Source organism: Hevea brasiliensis, chromosome 16 (assembly GCF_030052815.1).
Source record: "Hevea brasiliensis isolate MT/VB/25A 57/8 chromosome 16, ASM3005281v1, whole genome shotgun sequence".
Taxonomy (NCBI): Eukaryota; Viridiplantae; Streptophyta; class Magnoliopsida; order Malpighiales; family Euphorbiaceae; genus Hevea; species Hevea brasiliensis.
The window spans coordinates 62,030,874-62,045,055 of record NC_079508.1 but is presented as its reverse complement, the minus strand read 5'-3'; the positions used below and the strand labels follow the sequence as shown (position 1 = coordinate 62,045,055).

Genomic DNA, 14,182 nt, shown 5'->3' with positions numbered 1-14,182 from the left:
AATGGAACAGTAAAAAATAGTGAATCAAAATTGAAAAATTATAATTTCTCTTAGGAGGCTTAGAAATTGAAATGGCAACCAATGCCAACAAATTAGACATTAAAAATGTGGTATGTGGATATAATGGGAATTCACATACCTATTAAGCATGAGAAAGTCAACATTTTGACTTGAATAGTGCCATAAATAGTAACCCTAAAATGCAAAGTCTAAAGAATTCTATTTTTAGCAATTTTAGGGGTGCAATTAAATAGGCATGAAATTATTTATTGGATTAATTATGTGACTTGATACTGAAACACTGAAAATTGTGTGTTTCAGTTGAAAAAGACATTGAGAAGGATAAGGAAAAGTGAGTCAAAGCCTAGAGGCGACTCAGTCCAGCTTTGTGCACAATAATTTAAATTATCATTTTCCCATTGAAAACTTGATTAGTATGCATTGTGTTAATTATGGGTTTCGATAACTACTGTGTTACCACTTTGTGAATGGAAAATTTTACTTTGTAAATTGATTGTGTTTTGCATGAAATATTTGAATAACTTATTTTAAATTGATTTTGAATTCACACTTAGCATGACAATACCATTATATTCCTCCTCTGTTTACGGGGTTGAGATCGACTATATTCCTCCCTCTCTGGTTTGCTAGTTGAGGTCGAGATCGGATGAGTACTCATATAGCTAGCTAGTCACCTCCCTCATTGATTTCCATTAGTGGGGTTGAGATTGCTTTGTCGTGGTGTAAAACACGACATTGATCAGAAATTTTGTGTCATAACCTAAGTTGTGTATGGATTGGTAACACAGTGCTTTATAAATTATTTGATAAAATGGTATTATAAATGTGATTTGAAATTTGTGAAATGTAATTGTGAACTGCTTGAATTACTATTTATCAGTGAATGTTTTATTGTCAGCATTTTAAATTTTTATTATGCACCACTGAGTAAATCATACTCAGCGATAACTTTATTTGCTATCGTAGATAAGGGAAAGGAAAAAGCAGCAGAGTGAGTTGCTGAATTGATGAGGACTCTGCTAAATTTTTGTACGGGTATTATTTTATACCCAATATAATTTAGTTTGATGTAAATAAATATTGTTCATATGTATTGATGTAGTTTGAGTAATTGTACAGTAAACTTGTAATAATATTATTTTTTAGATTTTCTTTCTGTAAATTAAGATTTGTGTATGTAAATTAATTTTAATATAACGTTTTATGAGTTCGTGAAATTATTTTGACAATATTTTGGAATGTGAATTTTGAATTAAATTGTGGTTGACTGTGTTGATTTGAGATGTTATTGGAGGTTGGGGTTATGAAATGAATTTATTGGAAGTGCTTTCACAGGTTTTGAAGTTTTAGTTTTTTCCAATTATAGACGGCACTCTGCCGAAATTTTTATAAAATTTGCGGAAACTTAAAAATTATTAAATATTGAGATATGGTTTTAACTTCAATTAAAAGTTTTTAATACCCATCAAAAGTGCTAATCGCCTTTAAAAGAAAATAGAATTACTTTAAAATTCCTTATAATGTATTTAATAGGTTATCAGTAGGTGAAGTTCAGTAATTCATTAAGTATACTACGGGATCATGTTATGCCTTACGGAGGGGTAAGGTGTGACAGGTAATTTCTCATGCCATTCCCTCTTTCTCTTCACTGCCTTTTGTACTTCCTCATTCCATCACCATCTCTCTTTTGAGGGTGGTCCATATCCTATAGACTCTCCAAGTACTTTTCTAGCTACTTCTCTAATCTTTGATGCCATCTAGATCCACATATATTGGCCTCCACATCCAGCTTCCATGCTTCGGATTCGAGAAGCTCATTTTTGAACTTCACTTGCTTTACTCCTTTCAACTCCCATCACTTTGTTCAAGCTACACTATTTCTTCTAACCTTACTTGAATTGTTCCTAAACTTGATATCCAAGACCACTAACCGATGTTGACTTGTTAAAGCCTCTCCTAGAATGACCTTGCAATCCTTACATAGAGCTCTATTTATCTTCCTGGTTAAGAGGAAGTCAATTTTGCTTCTATGTTGCTCACTTTTAAAAGTCACTAAATGTGACTCTCTTTTTACAAAGTAGGTATTTGCTAGTATTAGGTCGTATGCCATAGCAAAATCCAGGATTCTTTTTCCCTCCTCATTTCAGCTGCCAAAACCAAAACCCCCATGAACATTCTCATAACCTTGCCTATCACTTCCTACATATCCATTCAAATCTCCACCGATGAAAACATTCTCTTCATTCGGTATGCTTTGTATTAGATCATCCATATCTTCCCAAAACCTTTGTTTACTCTCACTATCTAGTCCTATTTGTGGGGTATAAGCACTAATTACATTTATTATTTCTCCTTCTAGTACTAGCTTTACTAGTTTAATTCTATCTCCTACTCTTTTCACAGCTATTATAGCATCTTTTAATGTTATGTCTATGATTATACCCACTCCGTTCTTGTTTCTCTCCTTTGCGGTAAACCACAGTTTATACCCTCAATTACCCACTTCCTTACTTTTCTCTCCTACCCATTTAGTCTCCTGAATGTAAGCAATATTCACCCTTCTTCTTTCCAAGGAATCCACGAGCTCCATTAATTTTCCTATAAGTGATCCAACATTCCAAGTACCAATCCTGATTCTCCTCCTATCCTGTTCATTCCTAATTGATCTCTTTCTATGATATCTTCTATTGTTCTCTATGCCTATCTTGTGTTCTGTTCCACTATATGTTATACTATCTATTCTATGGACTAACTTTTTATTTTTAGTATATCCTAGAGCATATCATTTTGCATGTATCTTGTACATATTTTATTAGTAAAAGGTAATTTTACTTTTCTGTTTACATAATATATTTATGTGAAATAGAAAAGGTCCATTGATATTTTGTTAGAAATCCTATTCTTAAATTGTTAATAATATGAATGATAGTATTTCTAGCACAAAGTATCATAAACTGGTTCACAATCGAGGATACTTCACAAAGGACATGACATATCCAGAAAGATTGTAATCATGTTTGTTTCCAAGGTATTTGTATGAGATATAAATAAGGTGGAGTGGTGAGTCTCATGCTACAAAACAAACATGATAGGCACTTATACATGATAAGAAGGCCGAACCAGTGACGCATATGATAAGCACATGGAGTTTACTCTTATCAGTATATTATCATATATCATATCAGTACATATAATTTTTAGACCTGAGATAACATAGTTATCTTGTATATAGGTGATTTGAGTTTGATACTGCTTTCATACTTATACTGTGTATGGGTATATGGGCATGTGATGACTCCTATTAGTTATATATGGAGGTAGGTGTTGATCAAGATGGAATCTATTATAATGATTTTGGGTTGAGAACTCAAAATTAAAATATAAGAGTAATTTGGTCATTTCACATGGTGACATGTGGCACCAAGAGATGGTGACACATTACATCATATAAGTTTACCATTTGTCTTCCTATCATGCAAGATGATCAAAGTCAAGATTAAGTCTAGCTTTGACACTTGGCTTAATGAGATTAAGTCAATTAAAAATAAGATGCAATGTGATAGTGACGTGTAGCAAAGGGTTTAAGTGATTATTTGACCTAATTATAAAAGGGAAAGAAAGAAGAAACAAATCATTCTTCTTCCTTCTCCAAAAGTGGCGGCAGCCCATTCTCTCCGTCTCCTCTTCTTGCTTTCTCATCAATTCAAAGAGAATCACTCCATTCCCTTTGAATTAAAATTGCTAGAAATTATTTCTAGTGTCTTATATATATATATAACCTCTCTAAAAGTAAAACCCCAAATTATAATTGGTTGGCAAGGATTGAGAAGCAAAATTGGGGGTGATCTTGGTGTGGACAAGCTAGAGGGACAAAACTTGGGGTCCTAGGAGTTTCCTAAAGGTGTCAATTGCATCCATAGCGCATCAAAGAGGTTAGTGTCCAAATTCCTCTATCAAATTAGGGTTTAATTGAATTAATTTGTTAATTCACAATCTTAAATGGCAAATGAAAATCCTAATACATATTAAAAGTGTTTTAATATGCAATTGAGTATTGAAATTAATTAGGCACATAAGAGATGTGGCATGATGCATGAAACCCTAGAAGAAAAATTTTGAAATTCAATGCTCCAATTACCATGCTTCCGCTCCTTCACTTCTTTACCACCCGTCTATGATGTGGGAACCCTTGCTCATTTAACACCACACCCGAGCGCTGGCATGGCGTGTCGCTTTCGGTGAACGCCCTATACCCTTGCATATTTCTCACTACACCCAGGCTCTGATGTAGCGTGTCATAAGTAGAGGACGTCCCAACGTTTATATCATTTGAATCCATATCATAGGGTATGACGAAATTTTTACGCTAGTTGTCACCTACCGCAACCCTCCTTCTTTATCAGGGCTTGGGACCGGCTAAGTACAAATTACTTAGGCGAAGTTAAAATTCATAAGTTAATCTTGATTTATTTTTGAGTAATAATTTATTGCTAAAAGTTTAATTTCATTAATAAATTAGTCTTACATTTTAAATTGATAATTAATTTTATCAACTAATTTTTAATTTAAAACAATTTAGGGATTAAAGTTTTTTTTATTAATAAAATAGTTTTTTGAATATAATCATTTAAATATGAAATAAATAATTACTTAAACCTAAAATATGAGGATTATTTTACTAATAAAATAAAATTATAAAGATTAAATTATTTTAAATTAAAAAGTAATTAACAGCAGAAATTAAATTTAAATTTAAGAATTAAATTATTATTTAAAAATAAATCTGAAATTAATCTGTGAGTTTTGCTATATCTTAAAGATTTAATTATAATTTTTTTTTTATGGAGGTGAATCAATGGAGTTTTATGTTTATTCGATCAATATTAAATTCAATTATAGTTTAAATTCAAAAATTCACAGATTTAAAAATAATATCAGCATTGTTAAATTAATTTTTTTTTATATAATTTTATAGTTATTAAAAAATTTATTTTATAAATCCCATTAATATAAATTAAAATTATTTTCCTTAATTCTTACACATCCAAATGGAGCCTATAGAGTAAGATCCAAGGAAGAAGAGTTGCTTCTTTGCTCAAATCGTACAAAAGCACCGATTGAAGGTTTGAAAATCACACTTCTTCTCATGTCACTTCTCTCGGAATTTGCTGAAACCTTTTTTTTTTTTTTTTTTTTCCTTTCGTGGAGTCTAACCGAAGGAAGAGTTCTAACTGCCAAGTTTCCATCGGTTCAATCTATAGTTGCTCCTGTTTGACGAAGATGTATAAGAAGACAACGAAGAGGACAATTTTGTTTATATCATTTGATTAACGGCTAATATTAGGTCAAATAAGCCCACAGCGTCAAACAAAATACATGCCATCCCTAGATTTTCTATTAAAAAATAAAAAAAACTGGGTTGCTGTAATCCAGCATGGAAGATAACAATTCTGCAATTAAAATAAGACTCTTTCTCTTGTGTGTTTTAGTTTTATGGTGCTTTCAATTTTTCAAACTTCTTGGTTGAGCGCATAACAATTCATTTTATAATATTTAAGTTCTTGAAAATTAGTTCTTCTCCGAATTGGTCAGGAACTTGGACATGTCTTAGTACATTGTAGTTTAAAAAATTGACTATCTAATTAATTAAGACGGCTAATTCTGGGGTCAACAACAAATTCACTGGCTGCTAAATATGGGATCAATAAATTAATTTACAAATTAATTATATATCTTAAGTAATTACTAATGGAATATATCTATCATGGCTTATTCATCCTGTAATTGAAATGAATATAATATAGGAAGGGATGGATGGAAGCAAAATAAATTTTGAATTCTTTTAAGAGAAAGATGAATACCCACTTGTAATAATTTGGTGTCATTTGGAGGGAAGCTTTTCAACTTCTTTCCTTACAGATTTGGCAAACCATTATATATTTATTTATGGCTTTCCACAGCATCAGCCTTTCTCTATGATCTGCCCGAAAGTTACATTTGGCAAAACAAAATAAGCTTTTTCTTTTTCCTCATTTTCTTCAGCCATACTTAAAAGTCAGAACCCGGCCGTCTGAACCTTATTTCTTAAGCAAGGGGCAGATGCCATTAAACTAAATAATTAATTATGAACTTCTAAATAATCTTGAAAATTACAGTAGCTCAAGTGTCGGTCGATGATGATTTATACAATAGGAATAAAATGCACAAATAATCACCCTCATCATTGATTCAAATGAACTATGAGAGAAACAAGAACAAGAATCAAAGAACCACTAACACAGGTGAAACCAATAGTTCTGCAAACCAATCCTATAAGATCAAAAACCTGAGATAAACCCACTTGTTTCTTCAGCTTGTAATTATACCCAGATGGATAATTCCATCCATACTCACATCTGCAACACCTCTCAAGTCTTTCCTTGTTCTTAACTTCCTCTATCCTCTCTCTCAGAACCCTCAAATTCGCTTCAACCATGTCACCCGAAATCCCTAGACAAGCAAAAATCCTGTACTTTAGCTAAAGCACATCAAAGGTGGTGAAAACACCATATATATATATAGATATGTACAACTTGAATATGTATAGCCAAATGGATGCGGGGATATGTACCTTCATCTCTAAAGCTCCGGGCTCTAACTTGCAGCGCTTGACGAGTACTGATCAAATTGAGAGATGCAGGCTTGAACAGTATTGTGCAAGAAGGTAGAGAAGAAGCCATTATGGTTATAAATTATCAGTAAAAATGCCAAACCACGAGATGGAATTGCTTATGGTGAGTTGGGTTTCTCTCCTTTTAGCAAGTATTAATTTGATTATAATGTAATGTTATTGGTAGTGATCTGTATGTGCTGCACATCAGCTTACTTTCCGATGCCCTCCTTCTTATAGGGCAAGGCTACCTAAGCTACGCGAGTCTTTCAAGTGATGAAACTTCCAAACAAAGAAATAAATAAATGAATAAATGTTAGCCTTTTCTAGACCGACCATCCATACAGTTGAACTTATTGATAACTTTTAATATAATTATTTAAATTTAATTTTGACCAATAAAATTACTTAATTTTTATTTTATCTCAGGTCACTCTTATTTTTTTTTTATAATAGGGATTAGCTAAAATTTTTAAGTATTAGCTCAATAAAAAAGCTCTATATCTTATTTTTAATTAATTGCAAAACTATATTAAAAAGTTTTTAGTTGTAGGAAGTTGCACCGAAATTTAGCTTATGAAAACAAAAATTAAAAATGACTAATTTGTATAAAAAAATAATTTTGTGTTTTACTGATGAAAATTAGTAGAAATTTTAATTTTTGCGGGTGAATGTATTAATTAATCAAATATGAACTAAATTTTTTATCAACAGATGTTACAGTATTAAGATATTATAAGAAAACAATACATTTTTTAAAAGAAAATTATGACAAAGAAAATAATTAAAAATAATAAAAATAATAAAAAAATTGTGATAAATAATATTTTAACAAAAAAAAAATTATCATGTGATAAACGTTATCATGTCATTTTTCATATATATATATATATATATATATATATATATATATATATATATATATAAAGGCCATGATACCGCCATGTGATGCTGAAAGGATTTATGTGGTATTACATTTTATGTGCTATATAAAAAAAATTGGATTATTGTGGTGCTTAATTTTTCATCAAAATTTGTATATATTTTTTTCATTACATAATATGTGCGGGAAAGGGGAGTTGGGTATGTATATATGTCATTGGACTGTGCAAAGTCACAGTACAATTTCTCTAGAAAAAAAAAAAGTCTTTAAGATAAGGATAAAACTTAATTTTATGAGAATTATTTTTCATATTTTAATTGATTTATTATTTGCATGTAATTATTTTTATATAAAATTATCTATTATTTAATAATTTCTTTTATTTTTGTGCAATACTCCGATTATACCAATTAGAATGTTGATTTTCATAATAAATTACTCAAATGTTAATTAAAAAAAATTAAAAGAAAAAAAAAGATAATGGTAATAATGTGTCTCTTTAAACGATATGTGTCTCACTTGCTGCTATTTAAGAGAATTTGATTTTTTTTTTCTTTTTTATCATAAAATTATTAAATATTTTATTTTGTTATTTGGATAAGAGTCAAAAATATAGATTTTATGATATCAAAATTTAATGGTTTTCAGATATGATTTATATAAAAATCATAAAGTGAAATTGTAATATATTATCACCGATTAAAACGTATTTTCGCTAGATGACCAAATCAAATATTTTATTAACACGGTTAGGTCCTTAAAATTAAAATAATTGTCATTATATTTTATTTAAATAATTTATTTTAAATTTTTTTATATAAAATTATAATAATAGCATGATAATTTCAGAATTGTATTCTTCCTTCATTGAAGCTCAAATTATTGTTATACTAACTAGAAATTCTAGTCGTTTCAACCTATAGTTTTATCTATTTTGGAGTTCAAACAAAATGCTAACAAAGAAATGGCTAACAGAAAACAAAAATGCTAACAAAGAAACTGGCACGTATGAAAATCAACACGTGTGCACGAAACTCCTCAAGTATCCAACCTCTCAAATTGTGTAATTTTTGGAGGAGTAATGGAATTTATCTCATTTAGAGTAAGCATATTATTATTATAATTATTATTATTATTGGGTAAAGGAGTAAGCATGTGATTATATATTATGTGATATTGTGATTATATATTATTTAGCTGTTATCCATAATTACTATTAGCATATGAAGTTTTCAACCTCTATGGCTAGTGGTCTACTTTTAAAATCTTTGTAATTTTAGGGTAAATTATATCAACTGTTACTTAATTTATGTGATTATTTTATTTTAGTTATTTAATTTTAAATTATTAAAATAAAATCTTTTAATTTTAATTTATTTTAGAAAAATTCTTCTATTTGTAATAATAAGTTTTTAAGTTAAAAAAATAAAATTATTCTTTTATTTTATTTTTTTTTCTTTCTTATTTTTATGATTAAATTAATTACTAATTACTACTAATGTAATAATTTCATTTTAATTAAATTTATTAATTAAATTATTAATTATATATAAGTTGTTTATTATTAATTAAAATTTATTTTTTTAATATCCTATAATAATAATAAAAAAATATATTTTCTCAGTATTTTAGCTTTATATAAAAAATAAAAAATAATAATTTATAAATTTATTTTAATTAAATATTAATTTAGTATTGATTTAAAAAGAAAAAAATGAATCTGAAAACCTATTATTATATATTAATGGGACTTTTTTAAAATAAAATTAAAATTAAGATATTTTATTTTAATAGATTGAAGTTAAGTAACTTGTAACACCCCAAAATTTTAAATTTTATTATTTTATGAGTATTATTGATATTTTAATTTTATTTAAATTTTAAGAAATTATTTGAGATTTTTTGGATTTTAAAAATCGGGTTCGATTTTCCGAAAATATAAACTTTGATGATTTTTAAAAATTAATTTAAAGACCACGTGGTAAAACTAAAAATATATTTGGAATCTACGAATTTTTCTGAGTTTTATGAAATTTTTTCAGAATTTTTGGATCTCGTTTTCGGTCCCTAGGCAGAGTAAAAATTCAAAAATTTTGTATCCTGAATCGAACCGGTCGAATCGACACCGGTCGAATCGGACCGGCCTTTTCTTTTTCTTCTTCCCTTCCCCGCGCGCGTCCGACCTTCTCCCCTTCTCTCTCTCTTTTCTCTCTCCTCCCTCCTTCCCTTGCCGCGCCGCCACCTCCCCTGCCTCCCCACCTCGCCGGCGCGCCGCCTCAACCCTCCCCCACGGCCGGCCGCCGCCTGGAACGCTGGAAAACGGCTCCAGAAGCGACGCGCAGCGCGCGCGACCGTTCACCTTCCCGGCCAAAATCCGGCCGATCCGGCCACCAATCGAACCGGGTCTTGTATCTAAACTCATCTACTTGTCGAGAGCTTTCCATAGACACCAAGAACACCGAAATCCATCGAGTGGTTTGTCCAATTTTTTCCTGGGAAGTTTTAGCCCATTTTGACTTTCGGGCTAGATTTCTCGCAAACCGTGAATCCCACGAGAAAACCGAGAGTACCAAAGCGCTCCACTTGTCGAGAGCTTCGCGGCGACATAAATTTCGAATTTTTCCGACACCATTTTTCGATGGGTCCCACGGAACTTCGCAGTGTCTTTCCGAGCATTAAATGAGCTTAGAAAATTCTAAAAAATTTATGTACTAACCCCCGTGTTGTGGGCTTCGTGTAGGTATCCTCAATTCGAGGAAATTCGACAGTTGACCAGGTCTTTGAATTTCCGGCCAGACAGACCCGTTACCGGAAAAGTCTCCGAATTGGACCGAGGTTTTGGCTACCCCCCCATTGTCAGATGTTCCGAGCGCGTTCCAGAAGTCGGAATCGGCAAAGGTAAACCCGAACCTTGCTTTTTCCTAATTTTCTAGTGCTTAAATAGGATTAAAAATTCATAAAATATTCATGGTAGCTCAGAAAATTATGATTCTTTTTGCAATAGCCTAGTAATATTGCTAAAGACCGCGGGGCAAAGTTTTAGAATTTTTAGAGCTTGTTTGGGTAATTTTTGCAAAAATGATCAATTATAAGGACTAAATTGATATTTTACATATTGTGATAGATGACTGATTTGATGGGTCCAGGAGGGGCTGTGTGATGTGATTGAGTTGTGGATATATGGATTGTGAATATAGAAGTGTGTTTTGAGCCATTTTGCAGGTTGGGTAGGTCCTAGGTATAGGGGAGACTCTGCCGGATTTTCGGCACGACTTAGGACGGACTTGGTCTTTTCTTAATTTGTATTGAGTCATTTGTATTAAATAATTGTAATGTAATTGTCAGGTGAGCCGGGACAGCCTTCTTCCTCCGCTCAGCCGCCATAGTGACCGTTGTCAAGTCTGTGAGTAAAATATTAATTTTAATTGTAATTTCACTATTATTATATGTTCAAGCATGCACATGCATCACTTATATGCATATATCTATGTAGATAAACTTTAGGCACGATTTATGTTGCATTCATAACTGTGAAAGTGCCATGTATTGTCACGACCCAACCTATGGGCCGGACCGGCACTAGGACCTGGGCCAGCCTAAAGCCCCCGAGGCCCGTAGTAAGCCTAACTGTTCATTAACCCAACTCTAAGGCCCATTTGGGCCCAATTTCAAGAAACCAAACGGACAGAGTCCGGCCATAAAATGGACTTTTCAACGGGGAGTTTTCGACTCACCCGACCTATAAACATAATAAATACTCAATTGGGGAGCTCAGCTCACCCTCCACATACTCATATCCTCATAAAGATAAATGGGAGCTCAGCTCCCTCATCCAATCCATCAAACATACATATCATTATACGTTTACAAGTCCAACATGATAATAATATTACAGACCATAATCAAATAAATACTTCTAACACATGCGGAAATTCTAGGAGTAAATAAAATTACACAAATATTGATAAACAACCTGCGAAGGAGAAAAGCAGATTAACCAAAAATAAAATCCTCCTGTAGCCTGAAAAAAATATTGAACAGGAGTGAGCGTTCGACTCAGAGAGTAAAATATCAATTTTAACCATAATCTCTATAACTATCTAAAACTAATGCAACCTGTGGAATGAAATGCAACATCAGCAATAAATTCATATCATAGCATCAAAAAGGTAATTTGGAGCACTCACGCACCCTGTAGCATCAATCATAATATATGGGAGCCGATCCCTATCTGACTCTCTTAAATCCAACTGGTGCCGTGAAGAACTCATTTCGGACTTCCACTTAATAACCAAATCGAGGGTCCCAGCGAAGAACTCAAGCCGTGACTACCCCTCGAAGGATCGGGTCCCAGCGAAGAACTCAAGCCGTGACTACCCGTCCTATCCATAGTCCACACCACATCACACGCACGCCAACGCACGCACACTGCTCCAAATTACCACAACAACATCATGGCACTTTAACAGTTATCAATGCATCATAAATCGTGCCTAGAGTTTAACTGCATAAATATATGCATATAAGTGATGCATGGGCAGACTGAACATATAATAATATCGAAATTACAATTAAAATTAATATTTTACTCACAGACTTGACGACAATCACTGTGGTGGCTGGGCGGAGGAAGGAGGCTGTCCCGGCTCACCTGACAATTTTATTACAATCATTTAATAAATTTGACTCAATACAAACAAAGAAAAAGACCAATACGTCCTAAGTCGTGCCGAAAATCCGGCAGAGTCTCCCCTATACCTAGGACCTACCCAACCTGCAAAAGGGCTCAAAACACACTTCTATATTCACAGTCCATATGTCCACAGCTCAATCATATCACACAGCCCCTCCTGGGCCCATCAAATCAATCATCCATCACAGTATGTAATATTTTAATTTAATCCTTATAATTGACCATTTTTGCAAAAACTGCCCAAATAAGCTCTAAAAATTCTAAAACTTTGCCCCGCGGTCCTTAGCAATATTACTAAGCTATTGCAAAAAGAATCATAATTTTCTAAGCTACCACGAATATTTTATGGATTTTTAATCCTATTTAAGCACTAGAAAATTATGAAAAAACAAGGTTCGGGTTTACCTTTGCCGATTCCGACTTCGGGAACGTGCTCAGGATGCCTAACAATGGTGGGGTAGCCAAAATCTCGATCCAATTCGGAGACTTTTCCGGTAGCTGGTCTGTCTGGCCGGAAATTCACAGATCCGGACAACTGTCGAATTTCCGCGAATTGAGGATACCTACACGAAGCCCAATAATAATATATAAAAAAATCAGGGGTGTTACATTCTTCCCCCCTTACAGAAAATTCATCCTTGAATTTTACACAAGGCAGAATAAAGTACATGATTACACATTGAACAGATAAGGGTACTTGCTACGCATGTCCCGTTCTGACTCCCAGGTGCACTCTTCCACTGACTGGCTCCTCCACAAAACCTTAACCATAGGGATCTGTTTTGATCTTAGCTGTCTCACTTGGTAGTCCACTATGGCTACAGGTTGCTCCTCAAATGTCAAGTTCTCTTTTAGCTCTATTACATCTGGTTGTAGTACATGAGAAGGATCTGGAATGTATTTCCTGAGCATGGAGATGTGAAACACGGGATGAACATGAGAAAGGTTGGGTGGTAGCTCCAACCGGTAGGCAACTGCTCCAACTCTATCAGTAACCTCAAAAGGTCCAATATACGGAGGTGCCAACTTGCCCTTCTTTCCAAATCTCATGACTCCCTTCATCGGAGAAACCTTCAGGAATACATAGTCGCCTACTGCAAACTCCATATCCCTCCGTCTGGGGTCTGCATAACTCTTCTGCCTACTGAAAGCTGTTTTCAATCGTTCCCTGATTAAAGGAACTATCTCTGAAGTGTACTGCACTAGGTCTACATCATGCACCTTCGCTTCTCCCATTTCTGTCCAACACAGAGGAGACCTACACTTTCTTCTATATAGTGCCTCATAGGGTACCATCCCTATGCTGGAATGGTAACTGTTGTTGTAGGCAAACTCCACCAAAGCTAGCTGATCATCCCATTGACCTCCAAAATCCAAAACACTCATGCGAAGCATGTCTTCCAGTGTTTGGATTGTCCTTCAATTTGTCCGTGCATGCGAGGGTGGAAAGCCGTACTGAAGTTCAACTGTGTGCCAAGTGCCTCCTGCAACTTTCTCCAAAATTGAGAAGTGAACTGGGGCCCCCTGTCAGATATTATGGAAGCTGGAACTCCATGCAATCTGACGATTTCTCAAATATAGAGTCGGGCGTCTTGTGCAGCGAGAATATGTAGTCTTCACGAGGCAAGAAATGAGCTGATTGGTTAGGCGGTCTACAATTACCCATATCGAATCATAACCTCGCATGGTACGAGGCAACCTACCACAAAATCCATAGAAATCATTTCCCACTTCCATTCTCGGGATAGGAGCTCTTGCAACTTCCCCGATCTACCGTGTTCAAACTTCACCTTCTGACAAGTCAAGCACTTGGACACAAAGTCTGCTATGTCTCTCTTCATGCCATTCCACCAATAGCTATCTTTCACATCATGGTACATCTTGGTGGAGCCTGGGTGGACATTGTACAGTGTATAGTGTGCCTCTCGCATGATTT

At 33.6% G+C, this 14,182-nt stretch overlaps 1 protein-coding gene across 1 annotated transcript; it reads right to left on the bottom strand.

Moving 5' to 3' along the window:
- Window positions 1-6,121: 6,121 nt before the first annotated feature.
- On the bottom strand, window positions 6,122-6,871 carry LOC110658969 (uncharacterized). The gene is made up of 2 exons (XM_021816769.2): window positions 6,632-6,871; window positions 6,122-6,510 (listed from the first exon to the last, which is right to left on the bottom strand). Exons 1-2 carry the CDS (start codon window positions 6,738-6,740, stop codon window positions 6,242-6,244), a joined length of 378 nt encoding a protein of 125 aa, XP_021672461.1. The 5' UTR covers window positions 6,741-6,871; the 3' UTR covers window positions 6,122-6,241.
- Window positions 6,872-14,182: the final 7,311 nt, after the last annotated feature.